Source organism: Lonchura striata, chromosome 1 (assembly GCF_046129695.1).
Source record: "Lonchura striata isolate bLonStr1 chromosome 1, bLonStr1.mat, whole genome shotgun sequence".
Taxonomy (NCBI): domain Eukaryota; kingdom Metazoa; phylum Chordata; class Aves; order Passeriformes; family Estrildidae; genus Lonchura; species Lonchura striata.
The window spans coordinates 101918491-101941434 of NC_134603.1; the positions used below are offsets into that span (position 1 = coordinate 101918491).

Genomic DNA, 22944 nt, shown 5'->3' on the forward strand with positions numbered 1-22944 from the left:
CTTATTAGACCTCTGTGATGCTGCAGCTGGTTCACTGGAAACAGATGGAGTTGTGCATTAAAAATCCTTTGCAATTCTGCAGACTGACATTTTGATTTCTGTGGGTTTTCTCAAGACTGGCAGGAAAATGGAGCAAAGGTAAGTACTTTCTGGCAGAAAGACTGTACTAGTGAAAAATCAGACCTTCCCAAATAAAAGACTGGTGGGATTCATTTGACTTGTATAAATTTTCCTAGATCAACTCCTGGTTGCACTTCAAGTGTGCAATATTATTTCCTAAGTCCAGCAAGTCAAAAGCAACTGAAAACAAAGTCTAAAACTGAGAGAGGCCAGTAATCTTTATTTACAGTCAGTAATTCATCAATTTACTGAAGCTTGTGAAAAACAGCAAGTGATCTTTTGTTGGTGTATGCAGTCATATTACACTATAAAATGTCAGTCAGGAGATTAAACTGAAATAGATGTGTAGATCCAAGAAGTTTATGGACTACAGCTCTCAGTGAATGACCTGTTTGTGAAGGAAGTGGATGCTGAAAATCAAGACGTATGCATTCAGATCCAAGGCAAAGAACGACCTGGCAAGGAAAGCTTTTAAATTAATTGAGAACAGCCAAAGTGAGGGGAAAGGAACAATATGATCATAATAGTTCATAATAGTTTCTGGTTTATTTCACAGCACTTGTACCACCTGGTGACATGATTTTGCAAAGCCAGTTCTTATCCCAGAGGCACAAACTGTTACTTTACCTCAAATAATAGTCTTCCAGATTTTTCATCAAGAACTGTTATTTCAAATTTCTTCAGGAATGGATTTCTCAAGGATTCTAGAAAGCAATTGTGAGATGAAATTGTGAGCCATTATCATATCACCTCAATTGGTGAACCTCTCAGGACTTGACAGAGAATTATGAGGGCTCAGGACTTAAAACTATGTCTAAGAAAAACCTATGTGCTACAGGGAAGTGTGTTAGTTGGCAATCTGCACTTTGGTATCCCAAGCCAACCATGTAGATATTTCATTAGTATAGAATAATAAATGATCTTCCCAATATTTTTCATTTAAGGTCTTTTATCCCTTTCCACAAGGATAACTACCTTGTGCAACTAGTCCTTTCCTTCTGAATTTGTCCCTTAGGTCTTGATAACTACCACTGCAACTAGTCCTTTCCTTCTGAATTTGTCCCTTAGGTCTGTTTGTAAGCATTTTCTATACTTTTCTGTCCTAAAATACTCAAGTTTATTGTTATGTTTAAATTGTTATTGCATACAGAATTTCTTATATATTTTGCACTTTGTTGTTTTCAGTTTAAATAATAAAGTTTAAACAACAGTGGTTTTGAGAGTTTTATACTTTTTGAGATCTCTGTGTTTTGAAGTTTCAGTCATGTTCTGACTGTAGTTACAAACAGATCTCAGATACTTCTGCTTTTACTGTGTCCTAATTCTGGGCTTAAAAGAACGACAGGAACATACTGCAGCGAGTCCAGCAAAGGGCCTTGAAGATGATGAAGGAACTGGAGTATTCTTTCTATGAGGAAAGGCTGAGAGAAGGGAAGAGAAGGGAAGAGAAGGGAAGAGAAGGGAAGAGAAGGCTCAAGAGGGTCTTAACAGTTATAAATTAATTTAGTGCACACAGGAGCACCTGAAGGGAGGCTGCAAAGAGTATGGAAACAACTACTTCTCAGTTGAGTCCGGAAGCAGGACAAGAGGCAGTGGGCACAAACTGAAACACAGGTTTCCTCTGAATATCAGCAACAGGAAACATTTCTTGCTGTGAGGTTGACCAAGCACTAGCACAGATTGCCCAGGAAAGTGGTGGAATATCTGTGGAGATATTTTACAAAAACAGTTGGAATTGGTCCTGGATGAGTGGCTCTAGGTGTCCCTGCTTGAACAGAGGGCTTGGACCAGATGACCTCTAGAGGTCCAACCTCACTCTGCTCTGATTCTGTGACATCCATCTTTAATAAAATGGAACAGAATCTGTGGAAAATAAAGGCAGGGAATTATCTATGATGGCTAAAAAACTGCTGTCAGCATTTGTTGAAATAGTAACAATGCAGATCTATAACAACAGATTATTTTAGAAAATAAATCTGAAAATAGTGTGAAGGAAACAGCACAGAAATTCAACTGAGATAGGAGAAGAGAGGAACCCCTTTTAGGAATAAGGGATGGGACCTGATGTTGCTCAGGTCAAAACATCAGCATGCAAACAGGAGCAAGGAGATGCTTATTCAGCAAATTTTCCTTGGTGCCCTCATGAAATTCATAAAACCTTTGAAAAGGTGACTTCATACTTATACTGACCTCTGTAGATTCTGCATTCCTTGATACATCAGAGATTTATGGAAGAGAAATTAAAGAGGAAAATACCACAGCTCTGCAGCATCAGAACTGTTCTGAATAATCTCTTATTTTATAAGCACTTTACCAAATCAGCTCCAAAACAACACAAAGATGCCTCCAATTCTTGGCTGCACTGTTTCCCCTTGCAGATCTAGCTGACAATCTGAGTCCCAACTGATGATCTAAACACGCAATAAATCTTTTACTGTATTCTGCAGTTTTCTCTAGAGTCAGCATGTTTATTTTATTTGCTTTTCCTTTTATTATCTCAGCATCAGCATTTTACTTCAGCTTTTTAAATGGATAAAAATATAAGATATTTGTTCAGATTTTGGTTCCCAAAGATATAGAACAGAGCTTATATTTATTTATTTATATGATACAAAAGAAAACAATCAAAAATATTTATATGGGATATATGCCAGTGGGCTCACTCCTTTATACTCTTTATGATATTTAATGCCTTTGCATTTATCAGAAGACAAAGCATTCCAGGCCAGGCATAGGAGCCTCAGCCCAAGAAGGACCTCTATCTTATCCTCTGGGGTTTCAGATGCACCCAAGTGCAAAATAAATGTTAGGCTTCTACTAAGGCAGACTATCTGATGAACAGCAGGTCATCACACTTGTTTTCACCCTCTCAGCTTTCTTAAGCGTTGAGGTATTTATTCACGTTTACTTGCTCCATCTTTCTATACTCACTGTGCCCACTAGTAGAGATACTCATACACATCCAGACACTCATCCCAGCATGCTCTTTCCCCACCTAAACCAGCAAAGCAAGAGCCCTTCTCTTCTTCTCCAAGGTGAGATGTGTCCTCTGGTACCTGGGTACCTTGGTGAATGCAGGTGATAGGTTCTGCCTGCTATGGGCTGGATGAAAGGGGAGTGAACAGACCATGGGCAGCAGGGCAAAGGGCAAATGTACACCTTTCAAATCAGGGTGAAATGATATTCAGGGTCTATAATGTGTAGTGTTGGTATAGAAAGTGCTCTACCGCTTTCCCACCATTGCAGGATTGACTGCTAAGCCGGGAGTGAGGGTGTTAAGTCCAACATGCTTTCTACTGCTGCTCACAGTCCAAAAACTGAGACTTAATTAAACTGCAGGACAAAGCTTTCCCTCTGCCTGGCTGTCTTGCAGTTCTGCCTGCTCAATGAAGCAGGAAAAATGATGTTGAGACTGAATAAAAACAATGCATTTTCCAGATGACAACAGCTTTTGATAAGATACTCAGCTGGTAATGAGAAATGCAGAGCAGACAGTGGGGCTGACTGGCGGGTCAGATAAGCAAATGAACAAAACCTTTAAAGGCAGAGGGAAGAGAAATCACAGGAAGTTGTAGACAGGCAGAATTGGCCGTTTGAAAGGGCTAATAACTGAACTGCAGCACATTTTAATTTCTATATTACCTACCATGTTTTACTAAAATTCCTATATAAGATTTATAAGGCTTATGAAAAGTTTAACAGCTTCCCTCGCTTGACTCTGACCCATCATTCATTTGACTGTCTGCAGCCACTGCTTTCCTGTCAATTAATTTGGCATAATGGTTGATCTTCTCCAAAGGAGAAAAATGTAATTTATTTGCACTGATACTACTCATTCCAGACCACGTTAAGATACTGACTACTAACATCACTAAACCTTCTACCTCCTGATTAAAATCACTGAAGTAGGGAGCCACGTATAAGAACTGTGAACCCAGTCAAGTAGTATGTCAAAGACTCAAACTATGCTTTTCTTGTGTAAGATCAAGTGTTACATAAAATACATGAAAATGACAGGTATGGAACAATGACAAGAAGCATTCCTACCTTCTCCCGAGGTGTAATAATCCCTTCATCCTTCTCTTAAGTGTCATCACCTGATGGGCAGTATAGACAACATTCATTGTGGGAAGGCTGAAATACAGATCAGAGGGTAGCACTCTGAGAAATTACACTGCTGAACTCCTTTGGAAAAGGGTACAGCGAAAGCAACTTATTTGGGCTTCTGTTAAACTAATTCCAGAATTCTCTGCTTTTTAAGCCAAAATATTATAACTAATGCAAAACTATCCTTCCTAAAAGACTAGATACTTAAAAAGGTATAAGGTTTGAGTTTTATACAATGATAACTTAGTGAATGGATTTAGAATTGCAGAAAGGAAATTTTAGTGGCAAGATGGTATTTTGGAGGACACATAGCTTGTATCCTTCAATACATTGCATTTTCTAGCTTTTGTGATTCTTTCAGGCTTGACTTGAAGTCTAAATGTCTTGTTTCTCACTGTTGGAGTAATTTACCTGTTTTCCTACATTTTATTAACAACAATCTTAAAAAGACTTGAAAACCATTGTTATACTTTAAAATATTTGTAACTGCACCTTATGAGTATGATTGGTATGATGATACTGTTTCCTATTTAGCAGATCTACAATTATAGAGACTATAAGAATTATCATTCCACCTTTCTAGAAATTTCCTTTACTCCACAGTCTCTATTACATTACCCAGCGTGCCTTTTTAGTACCAAGTGACAGCACTTCTGTCATTCCTCTGGTGTGCAGCATAATGTGCATACATCACTGACAGAAAAATTTTGCTACAACACATAAATTTTCCTGAGTTTTGGCCCTTCACTTATGTGTGTTGAAAAAAATCCAACCATCCCCTTTTTGCTGTTAAAGCTCTTCAGTTATCTGTAGGCTGTTATCCTGTATCCCATTTTTCATCTCTTATCCAAGCTAATAATATGTTAGTTCTTTTAATCTTTCCTTATAACTTGGAAATTCCTAGATCCTAGACAGTGGTTCTTGTTTTTCTGTAAGCTTCCTCTAATTTTTTTTATATTTATCTATTGACATACTGACCAGGACAAAACTGTATTGTAGAGGTGTCACATTCTCAACATCCAGTTATATGCAGAGATCTAATAATTTCAAGCCACAGCACATGATTATTATACTAATGAAAATTTCTTTGGGCTTTCAGGTAATCTCATCACACCTAGAATCTCATTTGTATTCATCCATTCCCTCATCCCTTTTGCCATTCCTGCTTTAATGTTTCTTTCATCTATTTAATTATAGATATATTGTAATTACCAAAAATCTTAACTGATCACAATATGCAACTGAATTCTTGTAGCTTTCATTTATGTTCCTAATGTTTTTAGGCTACTGCTTATTATTTCTGATATGATGGGTGGTATTTATATATCCCAAGTTGTCATAGACCCTGAATTTTATTTAGTTGCAATTTAATATTTAAATAAAACTTTAAATGAATGAAGTTTAAACAATTTAAGTTCATATACAAAAATAGCGATCTATCACATTACAGAAAATTGTTAATTCATGCCTTACCTTTCTTTGCAATATTTTTCTTAAAAATAGCCAGCTTTCTAAGTCACTAGGTACTAGAATAAGCGATGTGCTTTACATCAGCAAAGTGTGAGTTGAGACAAAGTATTTTTGTAAAGCTCCTCCATCACCTGGTTATTTCTCCCTCTCAAACTAAAAAAAAAAATCAGTAGGTATTTTTAAGGAAATATTTATTGAACAGAAAGGCACAATGATCAGAAGCCATTAACCTTCAAATGCCTAATTTTGGTTGTACTGATCTTATATTTCCACTCACTGCCTTTATCTTTCACTTTATCTATTGTCTGTGCTTTAGCACTCTTTAAGGTCAATCCTGAGTTTTACCTCTGCTGTTTGGCTTTAATCCTCCCAGTGTAGCTTTAAAGCAGTCTTCTCTTCCTCTAAAACACACACATTTTTACATGTCTTACCTTGCTCATTTCTTGGCTTAAATTACACGATCATAATATCAAGAACAAGCATTTTCTGTGATAGGCAGAAGAAATCTTCCCCTCCACATTTTTAAGGCCAAAAAATACATCCTGAGTCCTCAGCTTCACAGCCTCCTCAGCCTTTTGCCGCCTCCCATCACTTCAGAGCATGTTGTCACACGGGTTTCTCCTGCAGCACAGGACAGCTGTCCAGTTCTTTTATTCATGGCATAACAGTCTGAAGGCACTACAGCTGTCTACTCAATGGCTCGGAGTTCCTGTTATCCTCCCAAGGATGACCTGCTGTCACTCATGTGTTCAGTAGCACTCCATCAAGCCCTGACATCTTCCGTGCTGCTCCAAGAGTCAACTCAGTCTTCCTTGTTGTCCTCCTCTCTTGGCAAGGAGGTGAGTCCTCTTCTGTGGGAGGGTTCTGTGAGAGGTCGTGAGGGGCATGCAACCTCACTGTCTAGGGTGAGTATCCATTGTTCTTGGAGCTCCTCAGAGGTCAGTGTGGACTCTGGGGGAGCCTTATAGGCTTGAATCTTATAATTTTAAAAATGAATATTTCCATTCTATCTCTTCTATCCTACATAATGTTCAAATGAAGCTATTCTTGGGAAAACTCAGACAGTGTTAGCAAAGACATAGCCTTCCACACACTCCTTGCTTTCAACAATATAATCTGGAATACACTTCTCTGCTGGAAAGAATATTCAGGGAGACATACACGTCAAAATTTCTTCACTGCCAGTGGATATGAATGATATCAATGTCTGGTAATGAGAGTGACCAGGCAGGCCTGTAGAGGGGCTTCTGAACAATAATTCTGCTTTGTCCTATAACAAGTTCTCCCTAACTTTTCAAGGAAGGAAATGCCTCTTAGGATTAGTGCACTTATCCATGGTCTGTCTTGCAGGCACTCTGAGCAGTCAAATAAACCAACCTCAGTTGCTTCAAACTGCTAGACCATGACTGGAAGATCTAGACAGCTGTCCTAATACCAGTTATTTCAACAGTGTTCCTCTGTGTATCCCAATCTCACAAAAAATGTCAGGCTTTATGTCCCAGATATCTGAGTTGATCTATGGAAAGTTACTGATTTTTCTGGTTGGAGACATTTTTCCCATTTCTTCTCTTCTTCAAAGCATCTCTTCCAAATTAAGGACAGATCTCAGGCTAGGAAGTTGGCCTTAGAAAGAGATTAGCTCTTGCTGTCCTATTTATAAAAAATCATACACTGAGCATGAGTGATTTCTGCCTATAAAAGGAAACTATATTTTCTTAGGGTCTTTGCCAAAAGTGACCTCCCCTTGGGGTGTCCCAAAAAATTTTCATTTCAAGACCAGATAGATGGGGTCCCATTCCCACTTTTCTTAAGCTTGACAGACTTACTGATATACCTAGGAGAAATTCTGTGTCCAGAAGATCTGCCTGTAAGAGGATTTTTCTACTAGGTATGTTTTCTTGGGTACTATACACAAAGAACCAATGAAAGGAGGGAGAATGGATGCTTGTTTGCAGGTTTTCCTGTTAATTTATCTATTTTAGACAATATATTTCCAATAATTCTGCCTATACCTCTCCCTTTGGTAGTCTAATTAGATATGAATAATCTTAAAATGAGAGGTGCTGAAACAATATGTTTAATTCAATTCCCATTTCCATGGAAGCCATGAGGAATTCTGCCTGAAGTACCAGCAGGAGTAGTGCTAGTCTTGCAGTGCTTACTGTGGACTTTGATCCTGTTGATGTTTAGGAATATGTATACTGGGCCTGTGCATGAAGTTAGTCACCTGTGTGAATGCTTCCAGACAATCAGATTCTGATACTACAATTATTCATGCCTGAACTCCACCTCCAACACAACAATGTTCATATTTTTATATGTTTTCTGTACTTTCAAATCTTCTGGTGAAGGAGGTCATCCCCTACATGGTGCTTTGAATTAAGGCCTGTATTTTTTTTCTCTGGTTCATACAGCAATATGCAGAATACTCAGGCAAAGTTAATCTTCCTAAGGGGCAATAAAAGCCAAGCGACTTTCTCATGTTTTGAACTCATTTATTTGTGTGTTGCTGTGCATTTAATATTGGAAGAAATTATAATTTATTAAACATGCAAACTCTGACAGAGTAATTTTGCTGCTCCTGAGCAAGTATCTTTGGGTAATGATATTTCTAATAAATGGTTTATATATTTTTCATAATTTTAATGTCAAGCAAATTTTGAACAGAGAGAGTGAAATTACCAATATGGGTAGATAATAATATCATATTCAAGAAGATGTGCCTGCTCAACTATGTAAAAGGATACATGCTGCCTTTAGCAAACCATTTCTGAGACTTTTCAATTAAACCTGCAAACTGGTAATGATGCCTGTCAATTGATGAAATAACCTATTTCATCTACAGATAGGAATAGTTTTGTAATTTTGATTGAACAAAATGTTTCCAAACAAGCCACATTTGTGGCTTTTTTGCTCTTCAAGTCTTCCAGAGGTATTGGCATTCTTAGTACCAAGTAGAAATATTTTCTTTATGAATATGTCATATATTCCTTTCTACCATTGCTTCCTTCTGCAGAAGTAAACACAGTGTTTATCATTCCATTCCTTCTATATTAAATACATAAATAATTTTAATTAGAGATGGAAAAAGCAGCTTTTATTCCTGTTCTCACTGGTTTACATGAAATGAGGTGTCATAGAAGTTGTACTCTAGGCTTTATAATCTTCTGAATGCACTTGGTGAGTGCCATTTTGTTCTTATTGCTACTGCTCACAAATGGCTTTCTCAATTTCATCCCATCTAGTTTTTGAGAAACACTATCAAGGTATGAAGAGACTAACAATGAAAAGGAAAGTAGTAGCTGGAGGCAATTGCATCAGAAAAAATACTATCGTGTCATGACTGCAAACAGTAGCATCAAATGTGAAAATAGACTTTCAAAATAATTAGCATTTAAGGGAAATGGGTTTGGGATAGTTATCACACTGCTTTTAAGCAGCTATTTTACCAGGTACATCTCTGCTTTCTATTCCTCGCTAGAGAAAAATAAGAAATAAATAAACCTTCCTAGTTTTAAATCTATGTTCACACTTCTTGACAAATAAGGGCTCAGAAAAACAAAACAAAATAAAACTACACAAAACTGCACAAAACAATGGCATTTCCCTGTTCCTCACAGGTCCAGTGAAAGGTGCCTATTCTTCACACAGGCAAAGTGCAATTTATCGATCCTATATATGTGTGTGGGAATAAGCATACTTTTCTCCATCTCCCTTGCTGTTACTCTGCCAAAATCCTTTAGGGCACCTCTTTGTAAGGCTATGTCCAGCCCACTGCAGCTACAAATGGATGTAAAGAGACTGGATCTTGCATACTCTTCATCACCACTCACCACCTAAAGCCCTATTTCACATACCTTTTCTCTTTTTCCTTCTAAGCCTATATAGTGCTTCCAAAGTGGCTGATACAAGTAATCAGGGTCACAGAAGATGTGCATCAACTTCTTAGGACTTCAAGGTTTTCAAATAATCTGAACACCAGGAGTACTAAACCTTTTATTATATCCCATTTCCCCTTGAGCATTCCAGCCCAGCAAAAAAAAAAATAAATAAATCATTCTTTATTGTCGTCTTCCTGCAAGGATGGTAATAGCTGCAAAGAGAAAAATAACAAAACTTGAGGCAGATACACTGCTGCTATGATAAATGAGTAATCTTTGCACATTTGCATCTACTTTCTTTAATATTTTTCACATACAGATACTTCATGGACTGGAAGAACGATGTGGACAGCTACTTTACAATAGACGCTACTGAAGGAACCATTGCTACTAATGAATTACTGGACAGAGAAAGCACAGCACAATACAATTTCTCTATAATTGCAAGTAAAGTTAGTAAGTATGACACAAACTGAATTAATATGCTAATATGATATTTTTCTCAGCATATAATGCTCAGGTATAAATATAATGTGAGGAGTACTTGAATTGCCAAGAATTTATTTAAGAAGGTTCAATGAATATCATTTTCCCAGACTCATGAGGACAATTGTGATGTTCAATCAGCCCTGTTTAGTAAGGTTTTTCTAGCAGACCTCATGTAACCACAGTTCCCTTAGAAGCTGAAAAACATTTTGTCAGCATGGAGAGTAGGAGGAGCTGTATGGATGCCTTCCAGTTCTGATTTCTGATTTTGTAAGTCACTTCATAGGAAATTAGGTTAATCAAATAACAGGTCAGTCAATGTGCTTTTTGAAGGCAGAATAACCTAAAGAGTAATTTGATAGTCAGATAGAAAGTACACTAAAAGTAAGTCAAGATTTAATGCCCTAAATGAATTTATCAGTGTGCTGCATCTCTGCTCTCTTCTCTCTGCCCAAAATTTTACGCCTAACCGCTTCTTTTCCTATGTGGTTTGTGGTGGGATAGTTTCATTTCTTGTCTTTTTTGTCTTTTTCATAGTATTTTTTTTATAAGAAGTCCCTTCTTCCACTATATTATGTACCTGCAACTTTCTTAATTGCCATCCATGTGTGTGACTTTTCTCATTCATGGTCTTGTCCAACTGTAACTTTCATGGGTGTATCTCATGCTCTGAATAAAGTCTTCCAGTCACTTAGCAGTTGTGCAAAGGCCACAGAATTCTTTCTGTTGACATCAATAGGCTGTAGAAGAGGGTCCTACTGTATTTCTTATTCATTCTGTGTTGTTTATATGTCAGAAAAGGCAAACGTTATTTCTGTAGCAAGTAACGTTTTTTTTTTAATATATTGTTGGCCGAGTCTTCAAAAGTAAATACATGCTACTAACAGGAAGAGAGAGACTTGGGAAGCAGAGATGGTATATATTATTTCAGATTAAAAAAAACTCCAGAATTCTCAGTTCTAGTTATCTCAAAAAGAACCATGGGTTCACTCCTTGGAACCTGAAAATATAAAGAGAACAGCAGTCAAATGAACACTTGAATTTTATCACTAGATTGGAAAAGACATACACTAACAGAAACCTAAGCTTCAGAAGTGGTTGAGTGCATGGAGATACACGTGCAGGTGTGTATTCACAGAAAAACCAGCAGAACAGTAATTTGTTTCCAGAGAAACTGAAAGGCAGGTAGATGCAAAAAGAAGATCTCATCATGATCTATGTTTCATTAAAACTTAACTATTTAGGCTTAGTAGTGGGAAAAAGATATTTGAGGTTTGTAATTTTTTTTTTTCCTGCAGCAAGGGAAACAGTTTTAGTAAACTTTAATAAACAGATTTAAATCTGTTTATTATTCCCAAGAGTAATTAAAGATATCGAAAAACCTGAAATTTATTTGCCCATGGACACATATATATAATAATATGACATTTAAGCAGAGCTGCAGCAAATAGTACATATTTTGATATCCCCAATTTTATAAATTGCTATACTAAGAATCTGCACCTAAAGCATATCTGTGCTTCATTGGAGCAGATCCCCAAATATTCATACATCAACCATTATCTGTAATGGTAACAATTGCCATACCTCTACTATACTAGTACCTGGCAAAATCTGTGAGGATTTGAACTATAGTAATTGTCAAAACATTATGTGCAATTGTCTGACTAAGAGCGTAGGAAAAAAGGTGGAGGATTGAGGGATGACACACTGCACAAAAGAAAAAATAATGGTTAGAGAGAAAAAAATTGAAAAAAGATTGAGGGGAAATTGCTATATTTGAAGAAATATTGATATAAAAAATTGCTGTCCAGTGCTGGCATAGAAACTGAAACTGTCCTCCCTTATCACAGGAAAAATGCACTGAGAAGTGCCTTGACATATACATGACTAGATAAATAGGTGGCCCATTATTGAAATTAGCTACATAAACTTTCTTCAGAAAAGAACAGACAGTATTGTTATTGAAGTATTTCCACTTCCTGGTGACTTATCTCTCTATAAGGAAATATATATATATAATGTATAGTTTTGCAAATATAATATATCTTTATAAAATAAGACTAGATGCATAACTAGTAGCAGTCAGATTATGTTATTTAAAAACATCATTGCTAAGATTTTGTTTTCTCATTGTGAGAGAAAAGCAACAACACCTCCTACAATTTTTAGGCACATCCTAATGGTCATTCTGTAAACTAACTTTACTTGAATTGTCCCTAAATGGAGATGTTTTTAAGGAGATGGATGATTGTACTGCAGACTTGCTGAGAAAGCAGCTGGATGTAGAACATCTCTAACCCATGCATAAATATAAAGTTCAGGTTTTATATAGAACAAAGTGCTTGAGTAGGTGAAGGTTATTTCAGACTCACATTATTTTCTCCCATTTCACTTCCCAATTCCTCTGACTTTTTTATTATGTGACTATATTTCATTTTAGCTTGTTGTTTTATTTCTTTATAATTAGAATAAATCAACACTCTACTAGTCTGCATGGTTGCTGTTTCTGAACATTTTTGATGCCATAGAACCTATCCAAACTAATAAATTGAGCATGGCTCTCATTCATTTCAAGTACAAAGGCCAGCTGGCATTAAGTAACTTATTTCTGTGCCTTCTTACCTTCCAGAGTCCCCACATGTAAATCAATCCTTTAAGAGTAGTCCCTGCCCTTACTAATTCCCAGCACATGCATGTGAATTGTCCACAAGACCACTGGTTGCCCCAGGTTAAAACTGTACCAAGAGCTGCTATAAGAGCATAGTGGCATAAAAAAATCACAGTCCAGTGTTAAAATTTCCTCCATATGGTGCCTAATTACCTAGTATGCAAATGTTTTTTTTTTAATTTTACAGAAGAGGAGATAGCTAAAATTCTTTAGAACTTAATACTGCTTTCCTACCCTCAAGTCATAATTTAAGGGTAAAAATTATGTAATAATCCTTCCTGTCCAAACCATCTTCCTAAATCTCCTATGTCTAGGCCAAAATCTTGAGACTGTTAAAGAAACCTCACTTTAAATCTCAAGATGGAGTTGATGTTATCCTGTGTACCATAACTGGGATTAAATAATCAGCAGTTCCCCTCAATAGTCAGTATCTATTTTCTCAGATACCTTGGATTTTCACAAGTTTATTATTCAAAGAATGTTACATGTTTTCTACTGCTGTAATAGCTTTGAACCATTATGATGTTGACAAATGATGGTAATCAAGCAAAAAAAGGAAGCAGGATGGTCACTGTCTTAGACAGGAAAAACAAGGGAAAATTAAGTCAGCTAATTAATTAGGTTGATAAAATAAATTAATGAAGCTAATTAGTTTCCCTATATCTTACAGAATCAAAACATGAAATCAGTTTCTTAATTTCTACGGTCCTGATTTCACCAGTTTGTCTTCTCATCTGTGTAATCTGGGTTTAAAAGGCATAAAGCAGATGTTTTTAGTGACTCACTCACTGATAGTAGTATGTAGGTCACAATTGTGTTCACAGGGTTGATGAAGACTTGATTTTGAGAGAAACAACAACCAAAAACCAGAGAAAATGGAAGTCAAGTCTGCAAAGTAGTATTTTAAATGCAATTCTTCATGCTTGTTCACATCAAGTATTACAGGTCTTTGGTATTACATATAAATTCAAAGCTGCACACAATCTTCTTGCAGTCTTCATTTATATACACAAGTAGTTAAAGTGATGTCAGCACAAACCAGAAAGAAAATCATATAAACAAAATGAAAATAGGTTCATCTTAGGCTCTGGTGGTTCTGTTTACTTTCATATCTGACTTTTCTAGACCATTTATGAAAGGTGAAATTCTAATTTGCTAAAATACTTAGGAATAGAAGATTTTGGCCTCTAATATAGCTTCCAAAGAATCACAGAGAATAAATCAGATACCATCAGTGAGAAATAAATGCAAAATTTATACTCATATTCATGTATATTTCCAGAGCATGCTATCCTGTTGTGATTTTAAGGGGGAAAAAAAGTCAAATCCTTCTGTTAATTTTAAAAGTATAGGTCACATACTACCTAAACTGTTGCAAAAACAGCAAAAAGTAATTTATACAAGAGAGTTTACAAAAATATGACCTAAAAAGCTTCTTAAAGAAACTTATATGTCTAACAGAAATTATCAAAATCATCTGATATTTTCATGTACATCATGCATACATTTTGAATACATTCAAAAGTTTTATTGGAAAGGCACTGTGAACATATTCCTAAAAGGAAATGGACATCTATGCCTGCATTTTGGTGGCAATGCATTAATCTCTAATCTGTTTGAAGAATATGTCCTGAACCCCTGTTTCTCAGTGTTGTACCTTAAAATGAACAGACACACAAAAACATCTAAAACAAAACCTGAGTTTCTCCATGTCAGTTATGTCTCCTTTTCAGTGAGTACTGCTCAGAGGCAAGTTTTAGGTCAGATTGTTTCTCCCAGTAGCTGTGTGAATTTGACCTGTTCAGGGATTTTCTCATCTCTCTATAGAGGTCTTGCCCTTTAATTCCTGTTATACAAAGGAACCAATTCAACTGTGAACAAGTGATCTAGATATCTTCCAGCTCTTTAGGCTCCTAAAGAATGAGTGCCCAATTCCTAGCTGCTAGACCAAACTGTGTCTTTGATTGTACTGCACAATGCCCTCCTCCACAGAGACATTCTGCAAGTAGAGATGATGCTGAATTGGAAATTAATGAGAATTCAAAGAGATGTCATTATATATTTTCTCTATTAAATATTAAATATTTCTATATTAAATTCATAGGTAGGGACTACAAAAGTGTGATCTGGGTGGTGCATTTTTGTTGTCTTCTTGGTTCCAATCTGTGTTTATAGCTTGGTCAGTTTACCTACTACTTGTAAATAAGTAAAACAAAGTTCATCTTGCAGCTAGTCCTATGTAACTAAGAAATCACTGGGGAATAGCTTTGGTTTTGACAGACATCTCATGAAACTATTACTGCATTTAGTAGTTCCTAAGAATAAGGAAGAAAGCATGCAATTTTTTTACAGTGACAACGTGAAGAGACTTTGCCCCTTGCTGTGTTAGTTATAAACAAAAGAAATGCCAAGGATTATACAAACTGCAAAGCAAGTGTCCAATGCAAATAATTTGAAGGGTCCATTGACGGCCATGAAGATTATCAGAGGGTGGAGCATGTCTCCTATGAAGACAGGCTGAGAGAATTGAGTTTTTACAGCCTGGAGAAGAGAATGCTCTGGGATGACCTAATTGTGGCCTTCCAATACCTGAAGGGAGCCTACAAGAAAGCTGGACTTTAGCTAGCAAAATGTAATGACAGAACAAGGAGGAATGGCTTCAAACTGAATGAGAGTAGATTTGGATTGGGTATGAGGTAGAAATTCTTTACAGTGAGGGTGCTGAGACACTGGCAGGGGTTGCCCAGAGGAATTGTGAGTGCCCCATCCCTGGAAGTGTCCAAGACCAAGTTGAAAGGGATTTTGAGAAATCTGGTCTAGTGGAAGGTGTCTCTGCCTGTGACGGGGGGCTTGGAACTAGATGATCATTAAAGTTCCTTCCCACACAAGCCATTCTATGATTCTGTGATTTATTCCTGAAGATTCAAGACAGCTCCTCTTGTACTTAAGCATCATCCCATGGTGTCATTCCTACAACACCCTGATTTATAGCATAGATTTTTTCAGTAGTTAAATGTTTTTGCCATTCATCTTAAGTGAAAAAAGATAAAATAATTATACTTTTGACTCACCAGCTATACTATTTTTCATGTATTAGCTATTTTGCAGGAGGTCTCAGCATAAAGTAAAAGAGAACATTTTCTGCTTTGTATTGTACTAGTGTCTCTGTTTGGTCAGACATTGCATTTGCGAGTAAACTTGTTTTTAAAATGCATCTAGTGACTGATGAGGATTATCTATGGAGGAAGGACAGTGGAAAGAAACATGGTGTATACTGTTGTTTAACATTAACATTAACAACATTCATGTTGTTTAACATTTCTTTTGCACAAAAGTATTTGCTGCCTGCAATTACTTTTGCAGTTAAAGAAAAATATCTTTCATAACATGGCCAAATAGTTGAATGCTAGCTGTGTGTATTTCATTGCTAAATTTAACACTGGCTCTGTCTGGCTTTCAGAGAGATTTTGTTTTTCCATATCTTTCTCTCTTTTTCTGTCTTCTAAATTGGTATGCTCATCTTGCCTCCTTGATATCTTGAAGATTTAAACAATGGCTAGGCAATAAATATTGATTTTCTGCATTTAGTTGTGGAAAACAGAATTTAGTTTTAATCATTGGAAGTGTTTTCCACAGGTTTAATGAAAAGTGATCTGAGAAAAGTTTGCATTCTTAATAACAGGTACAACTTTTTTTCCATTTATGCTCTGATAAACATAATCACACTGATTGATTCCTTAACCCATGAAGAGTAATGGATCAAAGTCTGACACAAATTGATAAGTTTGATTCTGTTTTCTTCTTAGTTCAAATCAGAAATAAATGGAAGTCAAGGGCATTTGGGAGCCACAGTACTGAGATCACAAGTTTATGACAGCTCATGAGACTGGTGATGACAACAAACGTAACGTTTTTATTCTAATATTATTTATAGGTAACCCACTATTAACCAGCAAAGTCAATGTTATAATAAATGTTTTGGATGTCAACGAGTTTCCTCCTGAAATTTCAGTTCCATATGAGACATCTGTATGTGAAAATGCCAAGCCTGGACAGGTATTTAAAATTTGTGATGCTTGCTCTTTTGCTTTTTTTTTCCTTATTATTTATAGCAGTAGAAATTTCTGGGTTTAAAAAAGTACATCATGGGCATAATTCTTCTACAAACAAAATGTTTGTGTTGGAAATACATCTTGGAAGTCTATTTGTTGACTTTTATGGTCAATTTTCAGTCTATTTTTTTAAAATTTCTCCTATTATATGGGCCTAAGCCACCCTTTACTGTGCATTTAATAGCTATGAGAGGAGAAAGCACCCCTTTCTTAAAGGGTTGTAACTGTGACAGAAGTAGTAGCAGATAAAGTGAGGCATAACCATTCAACCGAAAGCCATCACGTGATTTCCAATATAAATAATAAATATTAAATACCATGAATATACAGTAAATTATTCTGATTGTTATCAGATATGTCAAAGCAAGACCTTCTGAGTTCTCTGGTGGTTATAGAATTCAGACTTCTTGCTTCTACTGTGCAGTGTTTTAAGTGAATGACAGTAATCCAGCAAGATCTCACTTTCAACAGTTTTGTTTGATGTTCACTTTGCACTTCTACAAAACTGCTTCTTTAGGAAGAATGAACTGATGACAGAATTAATCTGGTTTCAGGTGATACAGACCATCACTGCAGCAGATAAAGATTTGTCACCAGCTGGGCAAAGGTTTTCCTTCAAATTGTCATCTGAGGCTTCCAACAAACCAAACTTCACAGTCCATGACTACAGAAGTAAGTTGGTTACCCATAACTCTCTGTCAGAGCAGCAGACTGTAGTGACAATGACAAATATGCTCACTTTCAATTACAGTTGTGTTTGCAGACCTAACGTTTTTCTTTGACATTTCTAATTGCTAAACTCGCTGGGACTTATATTAATATAAATTCAGGTCTTGCACCTTTTCTTATTTTTAGGGGCAGGAATTGTCAGAACACCAAAGGCTGAGATTTCCCTACAGGCCTCCAAAAACACTGCTACCTGTTTTATTTTCTTCCTTTTATCACTCAGTATCTCAGGAAGAATCCATATGCCAATGCAGGTATACCTTTAAACAAGGCACTCTTGCTGTCTTGTTTAAATACTATGACTTTGCTAACCATTTTCAAAGTACCCAGATGTTGTGCTTTCTTAAGGATACATAGTCCTGCAGTACAGTGAGTTCTAAATATGGACTGCTGAAGTACAACACCCTTAATAACATGTAAATTTATACAATTGACATCCTTGATTTTTCTTCCAACATTTGTCGTAACCGAATATCCTTTTTTTATCCTAATTAAATTGAACATCTTTTGTTAGATGGCAAAGAAAAAACCAAGACAAAAAAAATTAATCTTTTTTTTTCTACTGTAAGCATTCCCAAGGATGTAGTTTTGTGAACAGACATAGCTTAACTGAACCTGTAGTAAATTTTAACTACTAACTACTTTAGTCAAATAAACGAAAAATAAGTATTTGAGCTATTAGAAGAACTTTAAATTTAAATTACACTTCAAAGAAAGAACACCTAAAGCCATCCAAAAAAAATCAAAAACATTTGACTCTGCAGGTTATAAGTATCTAAAAAAGTATATAATTCTTAATTTTTTAATTGCTGTTTTCAATTTAAATTTGAGGTTACATTGTTTGTGAAGTAAAAGTTCCTTTCTTGCGGATTAAGTGACCCGAGCCCATAAAACTGCTAGAAATTAATAATCCACCAATTGAAATAAAATTGCAAAAGCCTTTTTTTAGCCTTTAAAAAAAAAGTATTTAGATTATGTATATGGCCCACATAATTTTTGAAGCCACACATTATTGACATTCTTATTTAGTAGAAACCTTAAGCCAACTACATAAGCTAACCACTATTAATCCTGAAGAAACATCAGGAAGAAATAAATTTGAAAAAACAAACTGCTCTTATTTTCTCTTTATGTATAGCTCTCCTGTGAGGCTGATACAATGAAAATGGTTTCTTCTCAAACTTAATAGTGACTTTTTATCTTTGTGTGTCACAGATAGTTAAAGAGATTGAACCAATGAGCCAAGAACATCACTTAAGGATTCATAAATAGAGAATACAGTGAAACCATTCATAATATTGTAGACATGAATACTAGTATCTTATAAAACCAAAACTGGGTAGCTCTAATGCATTTTATCAAAGGGCATTCAAACAATTTTCTTGAGACAGACAGCTCAATGAATATGAAGGATTGACAACAGATCCAGGCTCCCTTACTTCTGTTCCTGGAAGATCTGGGCATTACTCTGCTCTGGAACATAGTTCAAAGCCCATATGGGTAGAATCTTCACAATTATATAGTCTTTGAACATAAATACTATGTATTTCTAAATACCTTTAAATTTTTTGGTAAAGATTTCTTTAAAATAAGATCTTTAATTTATTTCTTTTGCTTGTCTGTTTTTTAAAATATCCCTTAACTTCACCAAGGTTTGTTGTTTTGATTTTTTAAAATAATAACAAACTTCTGCTTTAAAAATAAGTTATCTCAGATAATTTTAACAGATTTAAATAATCAAAAGAATTTTTAAACTTAGCAAGTCTATATAGTAATTGCAGCTTTTGTAAGTGTACTTAGCATGTTAGTTTGGCAAAGAAATTGTTCAAATATTATTAGATAATTAAATTTCCCTGTTTAAACAGTAATGTTGACACTGAGATGACTTTGGATCTCAGTAATCTGTTAATGAAGCTTCCCTACTGCATAAAAACAAGTGCAATATTCTGATAAAAACTGGAAACCTCCAAGATATAAACTTTTAAAAGCACTTCTTAAAACTTATTAAAAAAATGAAAAATAAAAAATAAATATCTGATTTGTTACAATGTCTTAAACAAAAAAAAACCATAAAAACCTTTTTTCATTGTCAATGATTCACAGAGATATTAGAAAAAAATCTGTTTAAACAAAAACCCTGTCTTGCAGTATCATCTGCCTTTTTTTTGCCAAAAAGGTGGACAAAGGTCTGTTCTGTGCACAATTGAGAGATGTGGCAACACAACCTTATTTTCACTAGAGAAACCTTTTAAAAAAAGTACCATTTTCTATTAAGTTAGCAATTATGTAAGCAACAGGTAGGTATTTTGTTAAAGCAATTTTTTCTATTTTTTGAGGACAGAGTACTGTTTTTTCACTGTAGTACAAATAATGCTTTTACAAATAAAGGTGGCATTTAAAAATTTTAAATATATCAAGAAGCCCTAATCCTCGTGCTATTCTATACAACTGACAATCATGGGTAGTCTGATACTTCAGCAGTTATTCTTGTGCTGCACCCAAGAGAAGCCCCCAACTTCAGAATATAACTTAATGAGGATTAGAGCAAGACAGAAGCTCAAGGTTGCCTTTCAGCAGCACTGAGGTCAATCTACCTTGTTAATAGAAGTGATGCCCTGGCAGAGCTGGAGTGCTTCCAAAGGGACTGCAGGTCTCCCTCTTCCTGCTTTGCTGGCCTCACTCTGCTCTCTAGAGTGCAGCTTTCATGTGGAGCACACTCCATTGCTCATGTAAGAGAAAGAATTTCCTTTTCTCACACATATCCTATAAATTAATTTATTGCCAACTGATTGAAAAATCAGAAGCTATCTCAACTTTTCTAGACTCTTCTGTATAGAGTTCAAACATCCACCTGTGTTCATATTCTCAAAAGAACTTTGAACAATTGAAAGAGGTCATAAAAGAGCAACAAAAAGTGTTCAAAATCAAGGAGTTAAGAGGCTGATCTGATTGATTCTTCTCAATGGAGGATGGGAAGTTATTTAGTTGCATTGTAAGCTATTAAAGTGATCTTCAGTGTTTCAATTAGAGGAAAAAATTAAAGAAAATAAATAATTCTAATAATAGAAATATGGAAAAAAATAATAGAAATAAGATTAAAGTTAATGTCTTCAAATTAGTTCTTAAACTTTTTATACAGTGCAGGTGATTAATCATAGATAGAAAGAAAAAGCTGAAGATGGAAGCTCGTTTGATTCAAACTATTCTGAGCCATTTTTTCTTTTCAAAACTAAGTGTAACTGAACTTGACCTGTCCATGTTTGAGTTTGATGAAAAGGAGGTGCCTGAAACATTTTTTTAGCTATGCATCTTCTCAGTGGCATCTAATCATAACATACCTAATTTTGGGTATTTAGGGTTCCTCCTTATTGTCCTTAATAAGAACTCCATACCAGTATTTGAGTGTGACATTCAGAGCCCTTAATCCTTTTACCTCATAACAAACCTCTGAGGCATGAAAACCATCATGTGACATCTTTTAAGAAATATGATAAACCATATAAGTGAGATAGAAAATTGTAATTGCAGCAGGTTACTTTTTATTTTGTTCTTCCATCTCATTAATTCCCTGCCAAATTAATTTTGGTTTTGCTTTTAATGTAATTATTTTAATCTTTACATCATTTCCTGGCTAGTTTGTTTGATGCAGGAAAAGCAACAATAACTAACTGGGAACAAATTACAGAAGTCTACAAGTGGACTAATTGATGGAAACTGTACTGATTTTTTTAGTACTCAGTTCATTTCTCTAGTTATTTTTAACAGAACAGGAAAGTTAAAATAATGATTGCATATTGTCCATGTATATGACTTTTTTTTTTAAGGTAATTAATTAGTTGATAGAGACATTATTCTAAATTCATATGCAATCAAAATCCTTTGGACCACAGGTTTAGAATGTAAGGAGATCACGTGAAAAAAACTGAAAAGTCTTCATAATCACACTTGTAATGTTTTGTTTGGGGATTTTTTAGTTATTTTTATCTTTGAAATTTCAGCTGTTAAAAGGTTTACAAGAAAAGGAATATTGTTTAAGGCTCTGCAAAAACTAACTGTACCAGTCAGAATACCTTTACCTTCTGTAAAGGCAAAGCAAGGCAATTACGTAATGCATGTCATTCACCAAGTTTCAAATATGAAATACCAGCCTATTACTGAGGGTGATGCAAGCTACAATATGGAGTGAAGTACACAATAAAAATCTGCTAACGACTGTCATATTTTACAGACAACACAGCTGGGATTGAAACCAGGAGAAATGGCTACAGCAGAAGGCAGCAAGAGCTGTACTTTCTTCCAGTAGTAATTGAAGACAGCAGTTACCCTGTCCAGAGCAGCACAAACACTTTGACTATCCGTGTTTGCAGATGTGATTCTGATGGCACCATCCAGTCCTGCAACGTGGAAGCAATCTTCTTACCAGTCGGCCTCAGCACAGGAGCTTTGATTGCAATCTTGTTGTGTATTGTTATACTTCTAGGTTAGTACTCATGAAACCCTGCAAAGTGCTTTACTCCCATTATTCACTAGCTTCACCTAGTTTTTACCAAAATCCATGGAAAATGTGTGGCTGTTTATTTCTGTTTATTTCCCAAAGCACTGCTCATGACTATGAATCTGCTAACCCATGCAATATCTCTTATTGCATTAAGAGAATCAGTTTCCAATGGAATCCAAATAATATTTTTTCTCTAAAATTATTTTAAATATCTTTCTTGAAAGATTATTTTTTTAGATTATTACTAAAGTAGACACATTCTACTGACAGTAACAGCAGTCAGAACACAGTAAGAGTTTTTATTTAATTCTTCAGGACCACTTAAGCAAAAGGAGAATGAAGAAATGGAAGAGGAGAAAATAATTGTAACATAGACTGTTACTGGCCACATCTATATTAAGCTTCACAGGAAGATTTTATTATTTCAGCCAGGCATTGATTTCATAAGGTGGCATTATTACTTGTTCTACCTTATATTTATATACTGTGTTATTACAGCATATCAAAACTGCATCTTACTTGTAATATAGCCTGAAGGAACTGCTAATGAAATAAACACAACTTTAAAGCTTACACAGACACAATGTGGGCTTTAGAAATCAGATTGAATCTTACAGATGCTGGCCTATGCCTAGTTTTGATATTAGTGGCATCCAAGGTCCCATGATAGCCTAATGTGTACCCAAAAATAGCTCCTGACATAGACTATAATGTGGATAACTCATTGCATTTGGATGATGCATGTGCCACTTAAGTAAGTTACTAAAGGCTCAGGGTTACAGAAATAGGTTCTGAGTAAGAGTGGATAAAAGTCAGGATTTCTCCTCCATGTCAAAAAATTATGTTGTAAGAAAAATATTTTTCAAATCAGAA

At 35.5% G+C, this 22944-nt stretch overlaps 1 protein-coding gene across 4 annotated transcripts in view; it reads left to right on the forward strand.

Moving 5' to 3' along the window:
* The window catches only part of CDH12 (cadherin 12), a 521432-nt gene that overhangs the window by 494653 nt on the left and 3835 nt on the right, over positions 1-22944 (forward strand). For all 4 annotated transcript variants that reach the window (XM_077786157.1, XM_021546413.3, XM_021546438.3 and 1 more), the window contains 4 exons: positions 9898-10034; positions 16670-16791; positions 17402-17519; positions 21802-22053. In XM_077786157.1, the coding sequence (XP_077642283.1) occupies positions 9898-10034; positions 16670-16791; positions 17402-17519; positions 21802-22053 (629 nt within the window). The remainder of the gene's footprint in view (positions 1-9897; positions 10035-16669; positions 16792-17401; positions 17520-21801; positions 22054-22944) is intronic.